Genomic DNA, 23,633 nt, shown 5'->3' with positions numbered 1-23,633 from the left:
AAGCCGAAACTTGCTACGGTTTAGTGGAGAAAAGAAATTTCCAGAGTCATTCTAATCTTACATAGCGCAACCCAAGAGGAGGCCCTGGTGAGGCCCCCGGAGGCGGGAGGGTGGGGTCAGCAGGTTCTTTTAGAGGGAGTAGGATGTAGGTTTGTCAAGGTTAAGGAGACTGCAGTTTATCAATTAACTCATTGATCGGCCAATCAATGCCCATAGCGCCAGGCCTTGGCTCATTAGTTCCTGTAGGGCGGCGGCAGGGCGGTGGGGCCCGTGGCGCGCAGGCCCGTGGGGTCCAGGCTGTCCGGTGCGAGGGTTGCGGGGGAGATTCCTGGGCGCGCGGACGCGCGGGACTGTGCCGGAACTGTCACTGGGGGAGGAGAAGGGCGCGCCAGGCGAGTCTCGGCTTGCAGGAGCTGCGGGAGATGCGCGGCCTCGCAGCCGGGTGGGCGCAGCTAGGGTGGCACCTTCAGACCCCCGGCGCAGCCCGGGGCGCATGGGGCCGGGGCGTGGCGAGGGGCGTGGCCGGGGCGAGGCGCACCTCCTATTGGCTGTCCGACACCTCCCCACACCATGGTGATATAAACCGCGGTGGCGCCCGGAGCCGCACAGCGCCCCCGCCTCCGCGTCTCCCTGCTGCTGCTGCTTTCGTGCTCGCCCGCTCGCCCGCTCGCCCGCCCGCCATGGCCAGCCTTAAGGACCTCGAGGGGAAGTGGCGCCTGACGGAAAGCCACGGCTTTGAGGAATACATGAAGGAGCTAGGTGAGGATATACCGCCGAGCCCCCGGGTCCTTATCCGCGTGCTGGCATCCCCCGTGCGATGTGTGGGTTCCCTTCCACCACGCGGCCCCGGGGAGCTGCGCGGCGCACCATGCGGCCGTTAGGATGGAGTGCGCGCCTTCGCCGCCGGGCTCGGGACGTGGTGAACTACCCCGCTTCTCCCTTTTTCCGCTTCTCGCCCACGAGGCAGCCCCTCATTGCTTCCGGTCCTGCAGGGGCGCGTGCCAGACGTCCTGCTGTGGACCCCCTACAGACAGCCCACTCAAAGTTCCGTTGTTGTTATTCCTGTCCTCAACCGGGTGCCACTGTCCTGCCACACCACCTGACCCCGTCGTGGCAGCACCCACTCCCCCTTGCCCACCCTGCCGCATCTTTTGTTCCTCGATGGCGCGAGTCCCCTTCCCCCATCTCCGTGGGGACACCGTGTGGTAGGGCGTGGTTTCTGCAGGAGCCCTTTAGAGGCCGTGAATGAGGATGCAGCTCAGACCTCTTTCTCTGCAGCATCTCTCAGGTCCTCTCCTCGCCCCTGGCTAGGCGTGGCTCCCGCGGCGCTGGACCGGCTGCTGGCTCTGCTCGGTCTGGACACAGCACTGGGCAGCTGGTGGCCTATGGGCGAAGCACGGAGAAACCCCTTGTGCATGGTCGTAGCCCTGCTTCTGTTCTGTTCTGTCTCTTGAGTCTGGAGGGTGAGGAGCAAGGAGACCGTGGGCTTGGCTGGAAAACCATAATCAGAAACTGCTGGCCTGTGGTTGCTCCCTGCTATATGATGGGTGTGGCCACTTGCCTCTTAAAACCTAGCCAGAGAGTGAGCAAGGCTCAAGTTCACGCTCACTGGAAGTAGTGCTTTGTTTTCTGTTGCCACTTTTGCCTACTCTTTTTTTTTTTTTTTGGTTTTTCGAGACAGGGTTTCTCTGTGTAGCTTTGCGCCTTTCCTTGAACTCACTCTGTAGGCCAGCACGGCCTTGAACTCACAGAGATCCTCCTGCCTCTGCCTCCCAAGTGCTGGGATTAAAGGCGTGGGCCACCACCACCCGGCGGTCACTTTTGCCTACCCTTAAGAGAGGGATAACATGTAGACACATAGAGCAGACAAACAAAACGGACCTTTGTCGCAGATGCCAGCAAGTGGGATGGGGTTAGCTGAACAGGGATTCTCTCCGGAAAGGTGCTGCTGGGACTAGGAGACAGCTTTACAGGCTTCTGTCCCCAGTATCCCAATGACGGTCTGTTGACACCTCCTCCCTTCCGAACCAGCCTTCATTCTCTTCTAGCCAATATCCAGCACACTGCGGGGCTAAGCCTGGCCTCTGATGAATCATGCTTGTATTTATAATATTGTCAGTGGAATGTGAACGCAGATTTTTGTCTCTTTCCTTTTACCCAGTGGAAGACTAAAGTGAGTCTGGAAAGTGCCATTTGCTGGCCTCACCCAAGACTTCGTGAAGGTGCACGGGTGTGAGCGAGGACCAGTAGAGAGCACTGTTTGAAAGCAACCGGGTGCTTATGCTTGAGTGGCTGCTTCTCGGCATTCTGGAGTTAGGAAGGTTATCAGGCCTGACCCATAGACATCCGGGCAGGGGGAGCACAGCAGAAAGCTTCAGGAGCACAGAAACCTGGATGAGCATCGTGATGAATCATTCCACTTGGGTCTTCATCTCCTCTCTTGTGAAAATATCCCAGGTTCCTTAGGAATATTGTCACCAAGGAGGAGTACATAGATTATAAGCTAATGCGTAACTCAGTAATGTGGAATTTCAGAACTGTGTAACTACTGTAAATAAACAGACTACACAAAAATCAACCAGATAGTCAAATCGTACAGTGTTTTCAGATTGCACTGGCAGGTTCCTAGTACACAGAAAGAGCCTTACCATGGAAAATACGTTGTTACACAGCTTTGAAATGTTTGCTTTTCCCAGGGTGGACCCCCACCACCACACCACACACACACACACCCACACACACACACACACACACACACACACACACACACTTAGGAACATCACAGCTGTGTTACGTACTGTACTATTCGAATCCCTCAGGATTGATTTTTTTTTTCCTTTTCTTTTCTGCATAGTCTGTTAACTGTTCACCAGGGGCGTGGTGTGTGCCGGCTGGAGAATACAGTAGTTGACAGAATCTGATGTGTAGGACTGAACTTGGATCTAAGTTTGCAACTTTAAATACTTTATTTTCACCATCGCCCAACTGCCTCTTAATTTTGTTTTGTTTTTGGGGGCAAGGTTTCTATGCAGCTTAGACTGACCTCAAACTCTTGATCCTCCTGCCTCCACCTCCTGAATGCAGGAATCACACATGTGTGTCACCATGCCGGGGCGGGCCTATGTCTACGGCTTTAGTTAAGGTTAAGGAGTAAAGTCTTGCCTGACTTGCTGAGGACGCATAGCTCAGTGGAACCACGTCGTCCGTCAGCACTCTCCGCCTCCGTTCTGGCACTTCTGGCTAAAGGTGCTTGCCCAGCTCTCTGCAGTCCGGTGGCGACATCACCACCCCCACCCACGAGCTGGGCACGACCATGAAGCTTACATGTGTTATGTCGCAACACGCTGGACATGTGCATGTCAGTGGGTGGGTGAGAGTCGGCCAGGCTGACGAAATGATTACAACTAAATCATGGCTTCTGTTTTTGCATCAATTTTAACTGATCCTTATGTTACTTCCTGGTACACAGGGGTAGGACTGGCTCTTAGGAAAATGGGTGCCATGGCCAAACCAGACTGCATCATTACTTGTGACGGCAACAATGTCACCGTCAAAACCGAGAGCACTTTGAAGACGACACAGTTTTCTTGTACCCTGGGAGAGAAGTTTGATGAAACCACAGCCGACGGCAGAAAAACTGAGGTCAGCTATGACATTGTGAGATGAGAGAAGCTTCTAGACGGCAGCTTTGCCTGTTGCCAAGAACTTAGTGTGAAAGTTATTTTGTGAAGTTGAATTTATTAAAATTAGTAAAAGTCCCAGGAATGTAAAATGAAAACATCGTACGACTTTCCAGTTCGAAAAGCACATAGTTGTATTGTGAATAAAGTCGGTAGGGTGGGTGTGGGTCATGGGAACTCGTGTACTCGGGGAGATTGAGGAGTCCCTTGTGTTTCTGCAGACGGTCTGCACCTTCGCAGACGGTGCCCTGGTTCAGCACCAGAGCTGGGATGGGAAAGAAAGCACCATAACAAGAAAGCTCAAGGACGGGAAGCTGGTGGTGGTAAGTGCCAAACTGCTCTTGTCACACTGGGGTTCGGGCTCTCGCCCACAGTTGCCGTAACTGTTCTTGGTCGTTGTTTTTAACAAGAGAAGGAGATTTAGGAAGAAAATATTCAAATTAACAATTTAAAATGGAGAGCACTCGTTACTAAGGCAGCCCTTGGTGGGACGGGAGACTTGATGTGATTCCCAGAGTGTAGCTGGAACAGTTTCTTCCTGCTGCATCCCTGAGAGCTTGGCAGGCTACCAAGAAGCTCTCTTGTACATATATATCTATATATATCTATAGATATATAGATATAGATATATATAGATATTTCCATTTATTTAAAGTAAGGGATATTTTCCAAAACCAAATGAGTAATTTAGAGATCATATTCAGGGCTTTAGTCTTCAGGATAGAAAATGTACATATATACAAAACAGCAGGTCCCAGCTCTTCCCGAGTCCAGAAATCCTAAAATGCCTTTTCTCCATCGGCAAGGTCTGTGACAAGATTTTACAGGATTCTGGCTGTAGCGTGTTATTATCACTCCTGCTCTGGAATGTACAACCAGCCTGACTTTGTATCTTTCCTCTTCTAGGATTGTGTCATGAACAATGTCACTTGTACTCGAGTCTATGAAAAAGTGGAGTAAGGATTTCATCACCACCCTGAACAGGAGTTAGCTGCAAGAGTGAATAAGCTCAGTTCAATGAGCAGGTCATAAATATCCATACTACTTCTTTTCTTCAGTTTTATTTTTCGTGTTCGATTGTCTGTATCACCAACACTTTACATGAAAGCCATGTCAAAGTGTTGATTTACCTAGGATCTTTCCTTTGGTTAGTAAATAAACGTGTTTGTGCTAATTCATGATGTGTGTGTGTTCTTCAAGGTAGTGGAAATTGGTGACATTGTAATATTTAGCAATTGAAAAGCTCTAAGGTAGTCTTCTACCTCTGGGTCCCTCATGACTAATATATCCTAGCAATTTATAGGCTTGGCCAGCTACTTTTGCAGTGAATACATACCCAATCATTTAAACTTGTTCTATACTGTTTGAACTTTGTGTCAACTCAAGAATTTGAGACTATTCTTATTAAAAAGTAGCCTCATAAACTATAATATAAAGGAAGCTCCAAGCTCATACTTTTAAATGGTGTGATTATAACATTCATAAACTACAGTGGAACATTCGTTTAGTGTTCTGAGGACCTGCCAACTACTGGGAACTTTTCTGGGTTGAGAAGTCTGAACACTGGACAAATGCAAAGACTCTCCCAGCTTTAGAATATGGTGTGGTCATCATAAGTTATAAAAGCTCTACAGCTCTCAGGTCCTTCTGTGTGCGTTTCTATTTGAAAGTCCATGCTATACTATGTGAAGAGTTGAGTTTTAGTGAAGCTCGCTTGCATTTCTCAGTCTCAAATACAAATACCCACAATCTACATTTGAGAAATAGGTTATAGGTACAGATCTTTGTGTACACATTCTCCAGAACAACATCAGAGGGGCTGACTGTTATCTGTATTCTGCAAATAGGGGAATGATTGTTTGACTAGCTAACTTGTTCAAGGACATAGGAAGTAGAGCTGGGTTGCAAAACTCGCTTTGCCATGTCCACTTAATGTATCTGGTCATTTCTCAGCACAGCCTCTTCCTGGCATGTGCTCGCTGAGTCTAAAGTCCCTAAGTGAATTCAGACTTTTCTGTGACCACCTTCCATGTACAAGCATCTCAGAAATTACCTAGTCAGACCTGTAATGCCAGTGCTTATGCAGCTGGACCATGAGTTTCATGTTAGCCTGGGCTACATTCAGGACCCTGTCTCAAAAAGACATTCTGGCCAGTGTGTAGCCATAAGCCACATGTGCCCACTGGGCACTAGAAATGTGGCAGGTCTGAGTTAAGCTGTACATAATAGGACTTCAAAACCCTGATATGAAAAGTAGACTATCTCAGTGATTTTTCTTGGGATGGGTAAGATAGGATTTCACTGGGGAACCTGCAGTCTTGCCTCATTCCGAACACTGGGATTACAGTGTGCCACCACACCCAGCTCATGTATTTGTTTTTGATTGGACAAATGCTTTGTATGGCTTAATCATTTTGGGGGTGAGGGTGGGGGTTGTCTCCATGCCTTTTTGTTTTCTGATAACTGTTGACATTTGACATTCTCTTTGACCCAAACACTGGGCTAAGTACTTCAAGCGTTTGGGATCTCAGAAGCAGTTTAACTGAGGTGTGTGAATTGGTTTTCAGTGTTACAGACTGAGGTGCAGAGACCTTGACATGCTCCGTAGCTTTACAATCAAGTGCAAGTCAGAGTGGTCAGGAGTGGGTTCGCCTCACACAAACTGCTACCAACCCCCATGTTTTAATACCTGTACTGATGTTCACAACTGTAGTGTCACCCCGGGCCCACATTTCTTACATGGCAGAACAGTTGGCATTTTGGGTGAGGGAACTTTGTTTTAGATTGTGGCAAGTAGCTTAGGTTACAGCTACAAAATGGCCCAGCACCTACCACTGTGTCCCAAGCACTCCATACGTTTCCAGGTGCCCACTGAGGTTCCACATGCCAAGCTGAAGATCATAGGAGACCAAATGTATCCTAATCTTATGGCATCTCGGTTCTGCTTCTCCATCAGCCAGGAAACTGAAAACCAGGAGCCTCATCGATGGTTTTTGCTTCCTTTTAAATGATTGAACTTGTACTGTACTAGATTTAGTTCTGGAACACATGGGATCTCTTGGGAGATGTGGTTTTACCCCAGGTCCATCAGATCTGATTTCTTTGCTACCTCAATGTTTCATTGACAGCAATTGTATAAGCAATGTCTCATTCCACACGAGTCTAGCATTTCTAAACTATAGTTGGCTGATGTGAATACTTGGACAGATAGTCCTGGAATCCAGCCCTCTTCTTTACCCCTGAGCAATCTTGTGACTTAAGACAAAGGACTTAACTCCTGTGAATCTTAGTTACTTTCTGCTTCAAAGGAGGGAACACTGACTCGTGGAACTTTCTTAAATATTAAGACACAATGTGTGTAAAGTGACTAGTACAGGGTCTGGAATAATGGTAAAGGTTTAAGGCCCCACCTGTATTGCCCAATAGAATTTTCTGTGATGGTAATGGCAGGAATGCTCTCTGTCTTCTCCGTCCATGAATGCAGGCACTAATGGCATGTGGATAGATACCACATACTTGAAATGTGAATGCAATTGAATAGAGTGATTTAATGTTAATTAATTGAGATGAAAATTTAAATACCTGCATATAGCTAGTGGTTCTGATTTGAACAGCCCAGGATGCTAGCCTGATGTTTTTTCAAAGTCAGATTTCTCATTTTTATTCCAAATCCATTTCCCTTGTAGTATTCTCCACCCTAATTCATAGGAATGCATGCTATTTTTTTCAGTTCCCAGGTGATGCTTTGAAGTTATCTTTATTTCTGTCTTTAAAACTGCTTATCTAATAACGCTGTTTGTTTCGCCCTCAGAATATAACTGGACTTCAGTTACTTCTCAGTGTTTCCACACTCCACCCTGGGTTGGACGGACCCTGCTTGCATCTCTCCACTTCCCTGCCTGCTTGTGTGTTTGTCCTCCCAGTTACCATTCGAAAAACAGGTTACAATACAGATGTTCACTAACTATAACAGGCCTGTATCCCCATAAGCCCAAACAAGTAATAAATATAAACTTATATAAGCCCAGCATGAGTAAAAACTGCTTTGATGGCCTGGGGAGATGGTTCATGGTAAGTGTTCGCTCTGAAGGCATGAGGACCTGAGTTTGAATTCCCAGCACCATGGAAAGAGCCAGCTATGGCTGAACATGCCTGTAATCCCAGCACTGGGAGCAGAGACAGGCGAGTGAATCTCTACCTGAAGCAGTGATTTTCTGGTTCAGTGATCTAGATCAGTGGTTCTCACCCTTCCTAACCCTGCGACCCTTTAACACAGTTCCTCAAGTTGTGGTGACCCCCAGCTGCTATGGAACAATTTTTTATACACTATAAATATGTATTACTCTCATTTGCTAATTAAAAAGCTGGATGGATGATAGCTGGGAAGGAAGAGATTGAGCAGGAGAGCCAGACTAGGAGAATTCTGGGAAGATGAAGGGTGGAGTCAGAGAGTTGCCAGAAAATGCAAAGAAGCAAGATGAGAATGCTATGCTGAGAAAAGATGCCAAGCCACGTGGCTAAACATAAGTAAGAATTATGGGTTAATTTAAGGGTAAGAGTTAGCTAGTAACAAGCCTGAGCTGTCAGTGGAGTATTTATAATTCATGTTCAGCCTCTGAGTCAGTTACTCGGGACCGGGCTGTTGAGACAGGAAACGTCCGTTTACACCCAGCCATAAAATTACTTTGTTGCTACTTCATAACTAATTTTGCTACTGTTATGGGTCATAATATAAATATCTGATATGCAGGATATCTATATGAGTTCCCCACTGGGGTCAAGACCCACAGGTTGAGAACCACTTGTCTGGAGGCATTAAGGTGGAGATGGTAGAAGACAGCTGATGTCCTGCTCTGGCCTTTGCGTGGTCATTCACGGTCACATACACCTATCATTCGTGTGCATGGATCATGCGTGCGTGCACGCACGCACGCACACATACACACACACACACACACACACACACACTGCTCTGAGGATTGCGGAGATTGCTCAGTGTGTAAATGTGCTCACAGTGCAAGCATGAGGACCTGAGTTTAAGTCCCTATCAGCTGTATAAAGTGTTGGGCGTTGTCACATGTGCTTGTCACTCCCCTGATGTGGCGCTGGAGGTGGGCCGTAGGCACAGGAGAATTCAGACTTAGCAAGAGACCCTGTCTCAAGGGAGTAAGGCAAAGAATGATAGAGTAGGACATCCAATGTCTTGCTCTAGACTCTGTGTGGGCACACATATGTGTGTATACCACATGCATACACCAGACACACACACACACACACACACACACACACACACACACACACACACACACAAAGGAAAGCAAAGGAAAAAATGCATAGAATACACTCAAGCTACTGACCCCACAGAGCACAGCACAGCATCCTACAGGGGTCTCTTGCTTCTCTCTGGATCACGTGGCTGACCAGGAGCTACAGCTTGCTGCTCTGCCCAGAACCATGAGAACAGGGAGAAAATCAAAATTCTAAATGTGAAATATGGTTTCTACTGAAGATGCATGATAATAATATTATGATTACATCAAAAAATCGTAAGGTACAGCATTTCAAGGGACCACCCAATGCCATGTTTCCAATGAAACAGCTGACTTTACATTTCAGTCAGGCATCGAAGCTGATATTACAGTGTTATATCTATTTGCTGTGTCTACCAACTTCCTAGAAGTTGCTCCTGGTTTCAGCTCCTACCACTCACCTCTCAAACCCCGTTCTAACCACTCTGGCCACTGTGGATACAATCATGTCTCTGACTCAGGGCCTTGGTGCCTCTTGTTACCTCTGTATGAGACAGCCTTCCCCAAGGAATCCTCAGCCCCAGCTTCATCACTTCCGTTAGGTCTCTTCTCAGCTGTCTCCCTGGGGGACCACACTGGGCGTGATTGCTACCGACGCTCACCCTGTTCTCAGTTACGCTGACTGCTCCGTTTATCCCCACAGCCTTTCCTGCCTTACCACACCTTTGCTGGGTTAGTGGTGAGATTGCTTTTGCTATTATCTGTCTCCCCCCACTGTGGAAAGTAAGTGACACGGATAAGAGGCTGATTTTACAGTACGCCTTTCTCACACTTAATGAGCAGAGAAGTCAGTCAAATGACAGCACCTGAGTCATTGCCAAATACATCCTTTAATAAGCAAATTGCTTCTCACTATTAAGTGCTTATTTAACACATTTCAGCATTACTTTATGGTGTTGCTTTAATTTATTTTTTTAATCTTATTTTGTACATTTATGTGAATTTTATTAGGTCCTTTACCTACCCGTAAGTGGTGGCCCACACCTAATCCTAGCACTCGGGAGGCAGAGCCAGGCGGATCTCTGTGAGTTCGAGGCCAGCCTGGGCTACCAAGCGAGTTCCAGGAAAGGCGCAAAGCTACACAGAGAAACCCTGTCTCAAACAAACAAACAAACAAACAAACAAGTGTGCTTGGTGACTGGGATACAGATGTGTGAATAGGAAGTGCTGACCTTGGCCTCAGCCTTGTTCTTGAGCTGGTGGATGGTAGCTGTCTGTCCTGCTCTACCTGGAAATGGGTCGTCCATCTGGGTCCATGTGGAAGATGAGTACTCAGCTGAGAAGCAACATCTGTTCAAACGAATGGAACCCGGGTTATTGCTGTTCTTCTTCCTTTTAATTTTTAAATTTTTCTTTCTTTCCTTCTTTCCTTCTTTCTTTCTCCCTTTCTTTCTTTCTTTCTTTCTTTCTTTCTTTCTTTCTTTCTTTCTTTCTTTCTCTCTCTCTCTCTCTCTCTCTCTCTCTCTCTCTCTCTCTTTCTTTCTTTCTTTCTTTCTTTCTTTCTTATTGATTCTTTGTGGATTTCACATTGTGCACCCCTTCATCTCCCTGTCCCTTTGTTTCTGCCATCTGCCCTTGTTACCTCCCCTCAAGATAAAATAAAATTTAAAAGAAAATCCAAAAACCCCAAACAAACAAGCAAACAAAAAACCAAATATACAAAAACAAGATAAAATGTTGGTATGGAAGCTGTAGTGTGGCCCAGTAGGAAACACAGGTAATACTCTTAGGTCCATACATCTTTACTTGTAAGTGTTCACTGCAATGAGTCATTGGTCTGGTTCGAGGCCTCTGACTTCTGCTGCACCCTCCATACTGGGCCCTCATTGGGACTCCTGTGGCTGGAGAGATGGCTCAGCGTTAAAGGCTAGGCTCACAACCCAAAATATAGGACCCAGGTTCTTCGCAGAGCACAGTGCAGCTTAGACATGGTCTATCACCAGAAAGAGGGCATGGCATGCTCAACCCTACCCCTCCCCAAAGAGATATGGATACAAGCTGATGTAACTGATGTCACCCCTGGATTATACCTTTTCCCCACTTTGAGCCTTGCTGCAGAGTAGGATGATCTTGAATTCCCAGTCCTCCTGTTTCCATCTCTCAAATGCTGAGATTATAAGATGTGCACAGTTCCTGTGGTCTGGGGATTGAACCCAGGGCTCTGTGCAAGCTAGGTAAATATTGCATCAACTGAGTGACACCCTACACCATTAGCTCCTTTTTCTTCCCTCCCTTCTTTCTTTCTCTCTCCCTTTTTGCTTTATTACTAACATTTTAGTTAACAGAGTGCTTACTGAAATGATGGGTTTCATTATGACATTTTCATACGTGTATATCATTGCACTTTGTTCATATTCGCCCCTATTACCCTCTCTTGCCTCCCGTCTTTCTGGTCCCCTTCATTCTCCCCCTTTGTGCCGTTATCTACAGTTAGATATAGATTCCACACAGGAGAGAAAACATCCAATATTTGTCTTCCCTTGAACCTCTATTACCCCACCTTGTTCCCTCCTCTCCCTTACCTTTGGACCCCTGTGTCCCCTCACATAGCCCCTCATTTGCTTTTGTGTCACACACACACACACACACACACACACACACACACACACACACTTTTCAGTGATGACTGACTTTCTTCATCTGGCTTATTTTGCTTAATTCACAGGATGCCCTCCAGTCCCGCCGTTTGCCCTGTAGATGGTAGATTATGTCCTTGGGCACTGCCAGCATCCATTTGAAAGTGACAGTGAGTGCCTAGGAGGCCTAGACATGGCGAGTCATGACTGTGAGACCCTTGTGGGTGGCCAGAATTGCTGCCATTATATTTCACCCACAATGGTTATATTTCATATATTGCTGACATGCTTTCTTGAATCTTAATGTCATCAACTGTTTCCTCAAAATGCTGGTGCTTGCATATGCACTATGATGATAAAAAGGTTGAAAGTCATGTGTTTTTATTAACACTGAAATTTTAAAGTCAACACTTCTTGCTGTATTAAAATCAGTGAATGTCTATTGCCTGTCTGTTCATTTAGGAGGGTAATTACAGCTTTCTCCTGGATTGTCTTCCTTTTGTTTTTCCCTCAGCTGTATCCCCTCAGAGCTGACGGCTGCTCAGAGGCTCTGTGAGCCGTGGGTGAGAAGACCTGCTGAAGCTGGCAAACTGGTTTAGAGAGCTGGGTGACGTGTATTCTGCAAGGTTGTGAAAGGCAGAGTGGTATGACTCGCTGCTGGTCACACCACTGCCACACCAGGGCTGGAAAATAACTGGAGTCTTATGACATCTGGTCTGTCAGGCTCTGTCACCAGATCACAAGGGAGCATTTTCTTACCGTCCGCTCCTCTTCTTCCTCCCAGTCTCCTCTCACACTGCACACTTTGAACACTTCTGGAAAGAAGATTGTGTCTTTGGAAAGAATCTCTTATTTATTATAATTTCTTTTTAAAGGGGCAGCAGTATCTAACACAGAGAGCAAGCTAGGGGGGCAGGGCAGGCTCTTTGCCCTGGAGCCGACACTATGGTGAGATGGAACACACAGAGGCCAAACCACCAGCCTAGAGGATGCAGACAGCTGGGAACAAGCAAACCCAAGCCACATGACACAGAGGGAATGGGGGAGAAGCCACACGATGGGGTGGTCAGGGAAGGCTCTCAAAGCCATATTTGAGCCAGCCCTGAGTGAAGGACAGGGATAGTCTGGCAAGTATCTGGGCCCAGTGTGTTCTAGGTGAAGAGATAAGCAGTCAAGGCAGCCCCAGATGGGGCCACAGGGCCACAGATGACAAGCTTCTTGGAAGAAAGCAACGTAGGGCAAACTGTACATGCTGTCTAAGACTTGAGAGGGAGGAGAACATGCGGAGCTCTAGTTGTTCAGGAAAGACATGGGTCTGAAGGTCAGTGAAAGCACCCAGAGTCTCATGTAGGAAGTGATGGGTGCTTGTTTTTAAAAAAAAAAAAATTCCTTTGTTTCCCTTCGGTGATGAGAATGAGAAACTGATATTTGGAATACCTCTTCCTAGAAACCGTTGAAAGTAACTGGACAAAGTAGTTTTCAAAAAATCTCCCCAAAGTACCGGTGGTGTAATAGAGTTGTGAGTGCTTACATGGTTCAGATCCAGGTACTGAAGCAGCACACCCATCTGCCCAGGCTGGTTTTCAGTGGACAGTCACTTGTGGAGGTGGACGTGGCTGGGAGACTGCGCTGTATTTCCTGCAACACAGGAAACAGTTGGGCCTTTGATGACAGACAAGCAGACAGACAGATTCCACCCTCTGTATCTGTCTCAGGGACAGATCTCCCAGCAGGTGAAAATTTGCTGGTGAGTGCTGCTTTCACTAGCAGAGAAGTGGAAACGACAACCTTCTTTCTAGAAAGAGGGGATTGGTTACACAACCATTCCGCATCCATACAGAAAAATTCTAGCAGAAATTAAAAAGATAAAAATACTAACAGTAACAGAAAAATCACCTTACAAAGAATGCATTATAAAGTAAAAAATAAAAAAATAGCTTCGCTATCAAATATCATATACACTGTTGGCCCATTTTGCATATTAATACATGCATATATGTAGAAGACTATAGAACAATGCTGACATTGTTTATCTCTTGGGGATGGGGTGATATTGAATGTCTTCCTTTTCTTATATACTTATAATAAGGAAAATACAAATATTATACTACAAATAGCTTGATTCATATTTTAATAATATGTTTATACTAGGAAATACTGCAGAAAAATACAAAGAATGAAAGAAACACCCCTGGAAATCTCGTGACAATAGAACACTTATGTTAGTATTTCACTCTGATGTTCTAAAAGAATTCTTTACACATTAACATGAAATGCAGCCAAATAATTTATACACAAGATTATCACGCCATGTTCTTGACATTACTCATTTTCTTTTAAACCCAAGCAAATACATGTAGATTTGAGTTGTATTCTTCTCGCTCAGGGTCATTTAATTTGTACTCACTGTGTGCCTCCTCGGTGTCCTATTTATAGATGTTTAAGATTCTGAATTTGATTCAGATTATTTACTAGTCTGAAGAACATTCTCATACACTGTTGCAATGAAATCATTCTAAGACATATAAGAGTGTTTACTTTTCAGGTAGACCCCCGAAAACGCTTGCTCAGCTTAGCTTACAACATCCACCACGGGCAGCAGACAAAGATGGCCTCATGACAGTGAACGTGTTGGCCACGTGCTCAGGGAAGCTTCCATGCCACACAATAATTTTCCGCAGCAGGCAGTTCCATTACCCTAACGTGGATCACGTCTTTCCCGTTTGTATTAAATATCTGAAGCAGCGAATCATTTGTTCTAAAGTCCATCCCAGGGACTAAGTTGAAGAACTGGTATTTGATATCGTGGACAACTGCTTTCTTTGTCATTTATTGGTTTTTATGTAAGGCCTTGAGTTTGCTTAGGCACAAAGCCAGTGACTTCTTCACTGTCTCCGGCATGCATGGCCCTGCCAGGTGTGGGTACCCACGTGTAGAGGTCTCTGAAACCGTGGCACTTGCTTTTTTTTTTTTGTTCTTATTTTTCTGTTTCTTAGTTTCTTGAACTAGACTATTACTGAAAGAAAAAATATATATATAAGGAAGAAAAATCCCAGAGAGGGTTTTCAGAGCTTCAAAAGAGCAGCAACGAAAGTGACATTCACATGGACGTTTGGGCAAGTTACACAGAACAACAAAGCCGTCTTTTATGACAGACAGCTGGTCTGACCACAGTTTCGGTAAGTTACACAGCCAAATACAGAAACGAAGCTTGCTGACTCAGCCTGCTGCACTAACCACCAAACTCGGCAGCTCCTCCCTCAGCCATGCAGGGCAGAACTGCAGGGCAGAACCACAGGGCTGCAAGCGCTACCCTCTCCGGAGCAGACAGCCCACTGGAAAGTGGCCAGGCCGGAGGCGGCCCTGTGTAATGTGTCATTTTACCAGATGAGCACCACACCCAGACACTTTGGAGAGATTATCACGATGGAAATGAGGTCATCTGAAAACTTTATATTACGTGGAAATAATTCTGAGGGCCAGCAAAAGGCTCTTATGGGATATTGAATGCTTTATTCTTGGTTTAAAATGCCCTTACTTACTTTCTTCCAGCCTCATATCTAAGACTGACCCTGAAGAAATTGGAGAGACTTTTTATTATTAACCCACTAACTATAGTAAATTAGCACAGCTCTGTGTGCTTAAAGGACCCTCCTGTTCACTGCAAGCCACGTGTACTGTCTTATGCAGGCCTAGTATTGTTCACCCTCAAATGCCTTCCCCGTTTTTCTTACTGTAATTAATTGTGCAAAACAATGGATTTCATTATAGCATTTTCATACATCTTTATATCATACCGGGATTACATCTACCTCCTGCTGTCTTTTCTTATCCCGCCCCTTCTCGTCCTCGTCTCCTTACTCCCCCTTTTTATTTTCATGGTCCCCCCTCTACAAAACCAGATATGATAGAAGACATGTAATCTTTGTCTTTCTGAGTTTATCGTATTTCACTCAACACGATGATCCTCAGCTTCATCACATTTTGTGTGTGAACAGCACGATTTTGTACGGCTTACTAATACACTAATACACAACAGTGCATATATACACTTCTTTTGTTCATTCATTCCAATGAGCACCCAGGCCAATTCCACAAGCTAGCTGCGATGAGTACCGCTATGATGAACATGGCCGTGCAAATGTCTCTGCAGTTTACTGACTTGGATTCTGTTGTGTAGGTATCCAGAAATGGCAGAGCTGGACTGTACGGCAGTTCTATTTTCTGAAGAACTTCCATACTGATTTCCGTATTGTCTAGTCTAATTTGAATCCCTCCAAAGGGTATAATTCCTCCCTCATGTCCTCACCAGCATTTGTGGTTGTTTTTGGGGTGGTCACTGTTCTGGTGGGGATGAGATGGAGTCTCACTGTACTTTTGATTTGTATCTCCCTGGTAGCCAAGGCTCTTGTCTCTTCTCTGTTTCCTTTACTATGAGGAAATGTTTAATTTCATTGGTAAATGATTAATGTCATTTCATGAGCTACTGATATCCTTCTCAGAAAGTCATTGCCAGCTGGGCTGGTGATACATGCCGGTGATCACAGCACTCAAGAGGCTGATGCAGGAAGTTCACAAGTTCAAGGCCTACGTGGGTTACATAGTGAGACTCCGTCTTAAAGAACCAAAGCAAAGAGGGTTGGAGAGATGGCTCAGAGGTTAGAAACATGTACTCCTCTTGCAGAGGAATCAAGTTCAATTCCCACCACCCACATTAGGCAGCTCACAACTGCCTGTTACTCTAGTTCCAAGGGGATCCAATGCTTCTGGCCATTTGGGGCACCTGCACTCCTGTACACGTGCATACACACGTGCAGCTGGCTACTGTTGCCCATCCTGGTGTAGAAGGAGAAATGTCTCTGGGCCCAACTCCTACATGAAGAGCTACAAGCAATTATCAACTGTAGAGAGAGAAAGAATTAGTCCTTCCCAGAGATTAGCCATCTAATTGGTTATACAACACCAGGTGGTCAGCCGGAAACGTGTACATACAAGCAACACTAAACAGACTCAGCAGGCTATATTCCTGTGTGTGTGTGTGTGTGTGTGTGTGTGTGTGTGTAAAACAATCACAATTAAAGAAAAAGAGGCCATGAATTTGAAAGAGGGGGTAGATGGAAGGAGAGGGAGAGGAAATGATCCAATTATATCTTAAATATATTTAATAAAAAATAAAATAAATCTTAGGAAAAAACATAAAAACAAATAAAAATTTAAAGAAAAGGCATGGCCTTTTTCTTTATGTCACAATTTTCCTCCAGCGATTGTAGAGTTTCAGCTCTTACATTAATCTTGTTGATTGATTTTCAACTGGCTTAAGTTGAAGAGGAGATAGTAGGATCCGATTTTACTCCAGTGTGTGTGGATATCCTGTTTTCTTAGCATCGTTTATTGAGAAGGCTATCTTTTCTCAATCATGTTCTTGGCTCCTTTGCTGGAACTCAGGTTGCTCTGCCTGTGTGGGCTTACTTCTGGGTCTTCTGTTCTACTGCATTGGTCTACACGGCTGCTTTCAGGCCCAAACCTGCTGCTTTGGTCACCACAGCCGCTCCATGTGACTTGAGGTCAGGTATTGTGATGCTGCCAGCCTTACTCATTCTGTTCAGGATTTTTTGGCTAGTCAGAGTCCATTGTGTTTCCATATGAATTTTAGGATTGTTGTTTCTGTCTCTATGGAGAATGCCATTGGAATTTTGATGAGAATTGCACTGAATTTGTAGATTGCTTTGGTAATATGGACACGTTCACAGCATCAATTTTGCTAATCTATGGCCGGAGGCTCAGCTCTTCATCTTCTGGTGTCTGCTTCCATTTCTTCCTGTGCTGCTTTGTACTTTTGCTCTCATAGATTTTTCACCTTTTTATTTAGCTTTCTGCCTATGTATCTTTTGAGACTTGTATTAGTTGCTTTTTTGTGTTGCTGTGACCAGAATACTTGACATGTAGCTTAGATGGAGCAGGATTGACTTCGCTCATGGTTTCAGAAAAGTCAGATAACTATGCTTGGGCCCATGCACTGGGACACAGCATCACAGTGGCCAGAGCTCATAGCAGAACAGGACTGTTTATATATTTTTTGCCTTGTTGCAAATATGAAGAAAAAAGAGAGAGAGAGAGAGAGAGAGAGAGAGAGAGAGAGAGAGAGAGAGAGAGAGAGAGAGAACAGCAAAACATAAGCCAAAGATCTACCCCTAGCGGCTGACCTTCTCCAACTAATTCCCAACCTCCTAAATTTTTCAGGACTTTCCAAGATATTTCCAGCAGCTGGGGCAAAGCTCTCAACACAGGAGCCTTTGGGAGGTTACACTTTAAGTTCAAACTATAACATTCTGCTTCCTACCCTTCCCCCACACCAAGCTTTTAAAAAAATGTTTGTTTGAGAATTTCAGACATTTATACGATGAATGTGTTTTGATAAAATCCACGCTCCATCTCCTCACCTCCAATTGTTCCCTACCCCCATCACGTTTTCTTTCCAGTTTCATGTGCTCCCTTTCTGTCTTTTAAAAATCCACAGAGTCTGTTTAGTGCTGTGTATATGTACATGGGTGAAATACCATCTACTAGAGCAAGGATAGCCTTTTAGGGGCCTCATCTGTGAAGACTATTTGCTCCCGCACCCCGACAGCCATCTTGCCAGCAGTCTCTCAGCTACTGGTTGGACTTTATATGCCCTTCCTCCATCCGTGGCTGGCTTGATCTTGAGTAGGGCTTGTGCATGCAGTCACAGTTGCTGTGAGCTCATATTGCAACTGTCTGTCATATTCAGCAATAGAGTTTCAGTGCAAATGTCCCCTACTTCTGTCCCTTGTGATCTTTCCATTCCTCTTTTCTGCAATGATCCCTGAACCTTGTGGTGAGGGGTTGTGTGATGTAGATGATGTTCCATTTAGAGCATTCCACAGCCTCTTATTCTCTATGTGTTGACTAACTACAGTCTCTGTATTAATAGCCATGTACTGCAAAAAGAGGCTTCTCTCTGATGAGGGTTCAGAAAGGCACTAATACATGGATATAAAGATTAGAACTTAGGAAGCAGTTTGATACTATGCTCATTTGGCAGAATAATAGTATTAGGTTTGCCACAGGGCCTATGGCCTAACCAGTGTCAGGTTTCTGACCCAGTTAACAGTGACAGGATGAGTTCCATCTTGTGGAGCAGGTTTTAAATCCAATTAAATAGAGTTTGATGGCTCCCATAACATTTGTGATGTTATTGCACAAGATATGTCAATATGCCATGCCAGTCATTTTTGTAGCTCACAGGGTTCATGCTGAGGATGTCTTTCTGTATGCTGTGAATGTGTTGCTCTGATTGATTGATAAATAAAATGCTAATTTGCCAGTAGCCAGGCAGGAAGTATAGTATAGGGGGGATAAGAGAGAGGAGAATTATGGGAACAGAAAGGCTGAGTCAGGAGTCACCAGACAGACACAGAGGAAGCAAGATGTAAAAGTACCGGTAAGCCACAAGTCACATGGCAACTTATAGATTAATAAGTTGGGTTATTTTATTTATTATATTATATTAATAATGAGTTAATTTAAGATATAAGAACTAGATAGCAAGAAGCCTGCCATGGCCATACAGTTTATAAGTAATAAAAGTATCTGTGTGTTTATTTGGGTCTGATCGGCTGTGGGCCTGGGCTGGACTGGAGATAACTCCAGCTACGGTTCACACCTGGGTGAGACCTTTGATTCCTTTCTCCTCCAGCAGCATGCATAGATTATGGGTGAGGCATTTGTCCTCCAGTATATAGTAATTCCATTTAATGCTCCCCCCATCCTACTTTATACCATAACCTGTGTTGTATCTGCCTTCTCTCCATGGCTTCTTACTAGTTTTCTAGCTCCTACTTGTACTCCAACTTAAACATACACATATCTGAAGGTTCAAATACATTGTCCACATATTAGAGAGTTCATGTGTTTGCCTTTCTGGGTCTTGGTTACTTCACTCAAAATTATTTTTGCTAGTTCCATTAATTTGTAATTATATTTTTCTTTGCACCTGAATAATACTCCATTGTGTAATTGTATCACATTTTCATTATCCATTCACAGTTAATGAACATCTATGCCAGCAGTTCTCAACCTTCCTAATGTTGCAACCCTATAATGCAGTTTCTCATGTTGCAGTGACACCCAACCATAAAATTATTTCCATTGCTACTTCCTAACTGTAATTTTGTAACTGTTATGAATCTTAATGCAAATATCTGTGTTTTCCATTGCTTCTCTGTGAAAAGGCCATTTGACTCCCAAAGGTTGAAAACCACTGATCTAGGTTGTTTCCATTTTCTGGCTACTGCGGATAGAGCAGCAATGAACATGGATGAGGAACTATCTCTAATAGGATCTAGAGTCCTTTGGGGGATAATGCTGAGAAGTGGCAGCTGGATCATACGGTAGATCTATTTCTATTTTTGTGAGGAAACTTCAAACTGATTTCCATAGTGGCTGCACCAGTTTGTGTTCCCATCAACAGTGAATAAATGTTCCCCTTTCTCCACACCCAGGCCAGCATTAGTTATTACTTGTTCTTTGATCTCAGCCATTCTTACTGAGGTAATGTGAAATCTCAAAGTACTTGTCACTGTAATTCCCTCATGCTTTCTTTCTTACTGTTTAGTGTTTTTTTTTTTTTTCCCTCTTTGAGTTCTTTGTATGTTTTAAAAACTGGCACTTTGTCAAATGCACAGCTGGCAAATAATTTTTTTTATCATTTTGTAGGCTACCTCTTCACTGGAGTGTAGTGTCTGTTGCTGTACCAAGACCTTTTAGTCACATAAGGCCCCTTTATCAACTATTGGTGTTAATGGCAGCCCTGCAGGTGTCCTGTTCAGAAATTTTTTCCTGTGCCAATAAGTTCAAATGTAGCCCCACTTTCTCTTCTGATTTAAGGTGTCTGATCTTCTGTTGAGATCCTTGGTCCCTCTGGAGTCGAGTTTTGTGCATAGTGAGAGATCGGGATCATATTTCATTCATCTACACATGGCCATACTGTTTGACCAACACCATTTGTTGAAGGTCCTGTCTTTTCTCCAATGTGCGTTGTTGGCCCCTTTATCAAAAATCAGGTGGTGGTAGGAGTGTAGGCTTGTATTTATATCTTTAATTAGATTTTATTGACTAGTTTCTGTGTTCGCTCCAGTACTATGTTGTTTTAATTAATATAACTCTGTAGTGTGGTTCAGAAGAAGTGATGGTGAGGCTTCTAGCAGTGTTTTATTGCTCATGATTATTTTGGTTATCTTGGGTCTTTGGAGTTTCCAGATAAACTTTAAGATTATGGTTTTCAGTTTCTGTGAGGAGTTGCATTGGAATTTTGATGGGGATTATGCTGACTCTCTACTGCTTTTAGACTGATGGCCATTCTCACAACATTAATCCTACCAATCTATGAGCATAGGAGGTCTTCTCACCTTCTTGTATCTCTCCCCATGTTCTCTCCCTTATCTCCCTCTCCGCTCTCCATCCACACTTGATTCTCCCATTCCATGCCCCACATCCATCCATAACTATCTATTCTATTTACCTTTCCTAATGAGATGTATCTGTCCCTCCAGTTCCTTACTCTATACAGGTATCTGTGGTTCTACAGATTATAGCTTGGTTACCTACATAAGTGAATGCATACTATTTTTGTCTCCCTTGGTCTGGGATACGTCACTCAGGATGATTTTTCTAGTTCTACACATTTACCTGAAATTTTATGATATCATGTTTTAACAGCTGAATATTGGAAAAACAATATTCCATTGTATTTTTCTGTATCCATTTTTCTATTGAGGGACATCTAAGTTCTTTCCAATTTCTGACTATTATAAATAGAGTAGCAATGAATATGGTTGAGCAAGTGTCCTTGTGGTAGGATGAAGTATCCTTTTGGTATATGCCCAAGAATGATACAGTTGGATTGGTAGATTGATTCCCATCTTTTTGAGGAACTACTACACTGATTTCTATAGTAGCTGTATGAGTTTGCATTCCCACCAGCAATGGAGGAGTGTTCCCCTTACTCCAAATCCTCACCATCAAGAGCTATCACTTGTGTTACTGATCTTAGCCATTTTGACAGGTATAAGATGAAATCTCAAAGTAGTTTTGATTTGAATTTCCCTGATGACTAATGATGTTGGACATTTCTTTAACTGTTTCTCAGCCATTTGAGTTTCCTCTTTTGAGAATTCTGTTTAGATCAGTACCCCATTTTTTAAATTGGCTTATTTGTTTTCTTTTTCTCTATGATCAACTCGATAAACAGTATTTTGTGCAAATATTTTTTAAAATTTTAATTGATTTTTTGTGTATTTTGCGTCATGCATCCCAATTTCATCCAACTCCCAATCCCTTCATATCTGCTTTCTGCTGTTGCAACACCCCCCCCCCCAAATAAAATACAATTTAAAAGAAAAACCACAAACCAAACTGAAAAAACAAACAAAAAATCTTGGGTTATTTGTTTTCTTGAATCTATTTTTTTTTGGTTCTTTATATATTTTGGATATTAGTCCTTTACTAGGTGTGTAGTTGGTAAAAATATTTTACTACCTTGTCCGAATGATGGTGTCCTTTGCCATTCAGAAGCTTTTCAATTTTATGATGTCCCATTTATTAATTGCTGATCTTAGTGCCTATGCCATTGGTGTTTTGTTCAGAAAGTCTTTTCCTCTTCCAACAAGTTCAAAGTTATTCCCCTCTTTCTCTTCTGTCAGATTCAGAGAATCTGTTTTTATGTTGAGGTCTATAACCCATTTGGGAGTCGAGTTTTGTGCAGGGTGCTAAGTATGGATCTATTTAGAATCTTCTACATGCAGCTCCAGTCTGACCAGCACCATTTGTTGAAGGTGCTTTAATTTTTCCATTGTATATTTCTGCTTTCTTTATCAAAAATCTGGTGTTCATGGGTGTGTGGACTAGGTCTGGGTCTTCAGTTCTACACCATTAATCAGTGTATCTGTTTTTGTGCTAATACTATGCAGTTTTTATTGCTATAGCTCTGCAATACAACTTGAAATCAGAGATGGTAATAGCTCCAGCAGTTCTTTTATTATTCAGGATTGTTTTAATGATCCTTTTTTTTGCTTTGTTTTTGGTTCTCTCTTCTCTCTCTCTCTCTCTCTCTCTCTCTGTGTGTGTGTGTGTGTGTGTGTGTGTGTGTGTGTGTGTGTTTCCATATGAAGCTGAAAACTGTCCTTTCAAGATCTGTGAAAAATTGTATTGGAATTATGTTGGGGATTGCATTGAATCTGTAGGTTGCTTTTTGGTAGGGTGGCCATTTTTTACTATATTATTCCTATATATTCATGGGCATGGGAGATTTTTTTCCATCTTCTGACATCTTTTTCAATTTTTTCTTCAGTGCTATCTTTCATGTTTTAATTGTAATCACTCATAGCTATAAATGTCCATTTTAGAACTGCTTTTCTGTATTTTAAAGGTTCTGCTAATATATGTTTTAATTTTCACTTGATTCTAGGAATTGTTAACTTTCCTATCTGATTTCTTCGTGGATCTTCTGATCACTCAAGAGTTGACTGTTCAACCTTTGTGTTTTTTGTATAGTTTTTCTTACTACTGATTTCAACTCTCATTCTATTGTTTGATATTTTTTTAATATTGGTTAATGACCCAAATGTTGATTTATTTTTGGAGACAATTCCATGAACTGATAATAAAAATGTGCATACTACTCAGCCATTGGATGGAATATTCTGTAGAAGTTTGTTAAGACTATTTGATGGATTGTCCCAATTATTTCTTATTATTGAGGTGAATTATTCACTTTACTAATATGTAGTGGCCCCCTTTAATTTTGATTGAAATTCTGCTTTGTAAGGTCTGAACAAATGCCCTTCACTTGCTGGGTATGTTGCTTTGCTTCTTTCATTTCAGTCTCTGCATGTCTTGGCCAAAGGGGTGAGATTCTCACACAGAACATGTCTTTTAATCCAAATAATTAGTCTGCTTCTTTTTATTGGTGATTTAAGGCCGTTTATGTTTAGGGTTGTGATTAAGAAATACTTGTTGCATTCCGGAGGAAACAGGAGTGCGGCGTGAAC

General features: G+C 43.5%; 1 protein-coding gene across 2 annotated transcripts; it reads left to right on the top strand.

Moving 5' to 3' along the window:
- The first annotated feature begins 629 nt into the window (after window positions 1-629).
- Window positions 630-4,858, top strand: Fabp5 (fatty acid binding protein 5). 2 transcript variants are annotated; one of them, XM_059255668.1, is made up of 4 exons: window positions 630-759; window positions 3,470-3,642; window positions 3,902-4,003; window positions 4,587-4,858. In XM_059255668.1, the coding sequence occupies exons 1-4, from the start codon at window positions 681-683 to the stop codon at window positions 4,638-4,640; spliced, it is 408 nt and encodes a 135-aa protein (XP_059111651.1). In that variant the 5' UTR covers window positions 630-680; the 3' UTR covers window positions 4,641-4,858. The 2 variants fall into 2 exon arrangements, with proteins under 2 accessions (XP_059111651.1, XP_059111652.1); XM_059255669.1 differs by lacking the exon at window positions 3,470-3,642 and having other exon boundaries at window positions 681-759; window positions 4,587-4,627.
- The last annotated feature ends 18,775 nt before the right edge of the window (window positions 4,859-23,633 follow it).

The sequence above is a fragment of the Peromyscus eremicus genome, chromosome 2, assembly GCF_949786415.1.
Source record: "Peromyscus eremicus chromosome 2, PerEre_H2_v1, whole genome shotgun sequence".
NCBI lineage: Eukaryota > Metazoa > Chordata > Mammalia > Rodentia > Cricetidae > Peromyscus > Peromyscus eremicus.
Note: the sequence above shows the minus strand (reverse complement) of the source record. Positions and strands in the feature narration are given on the sequence as shown.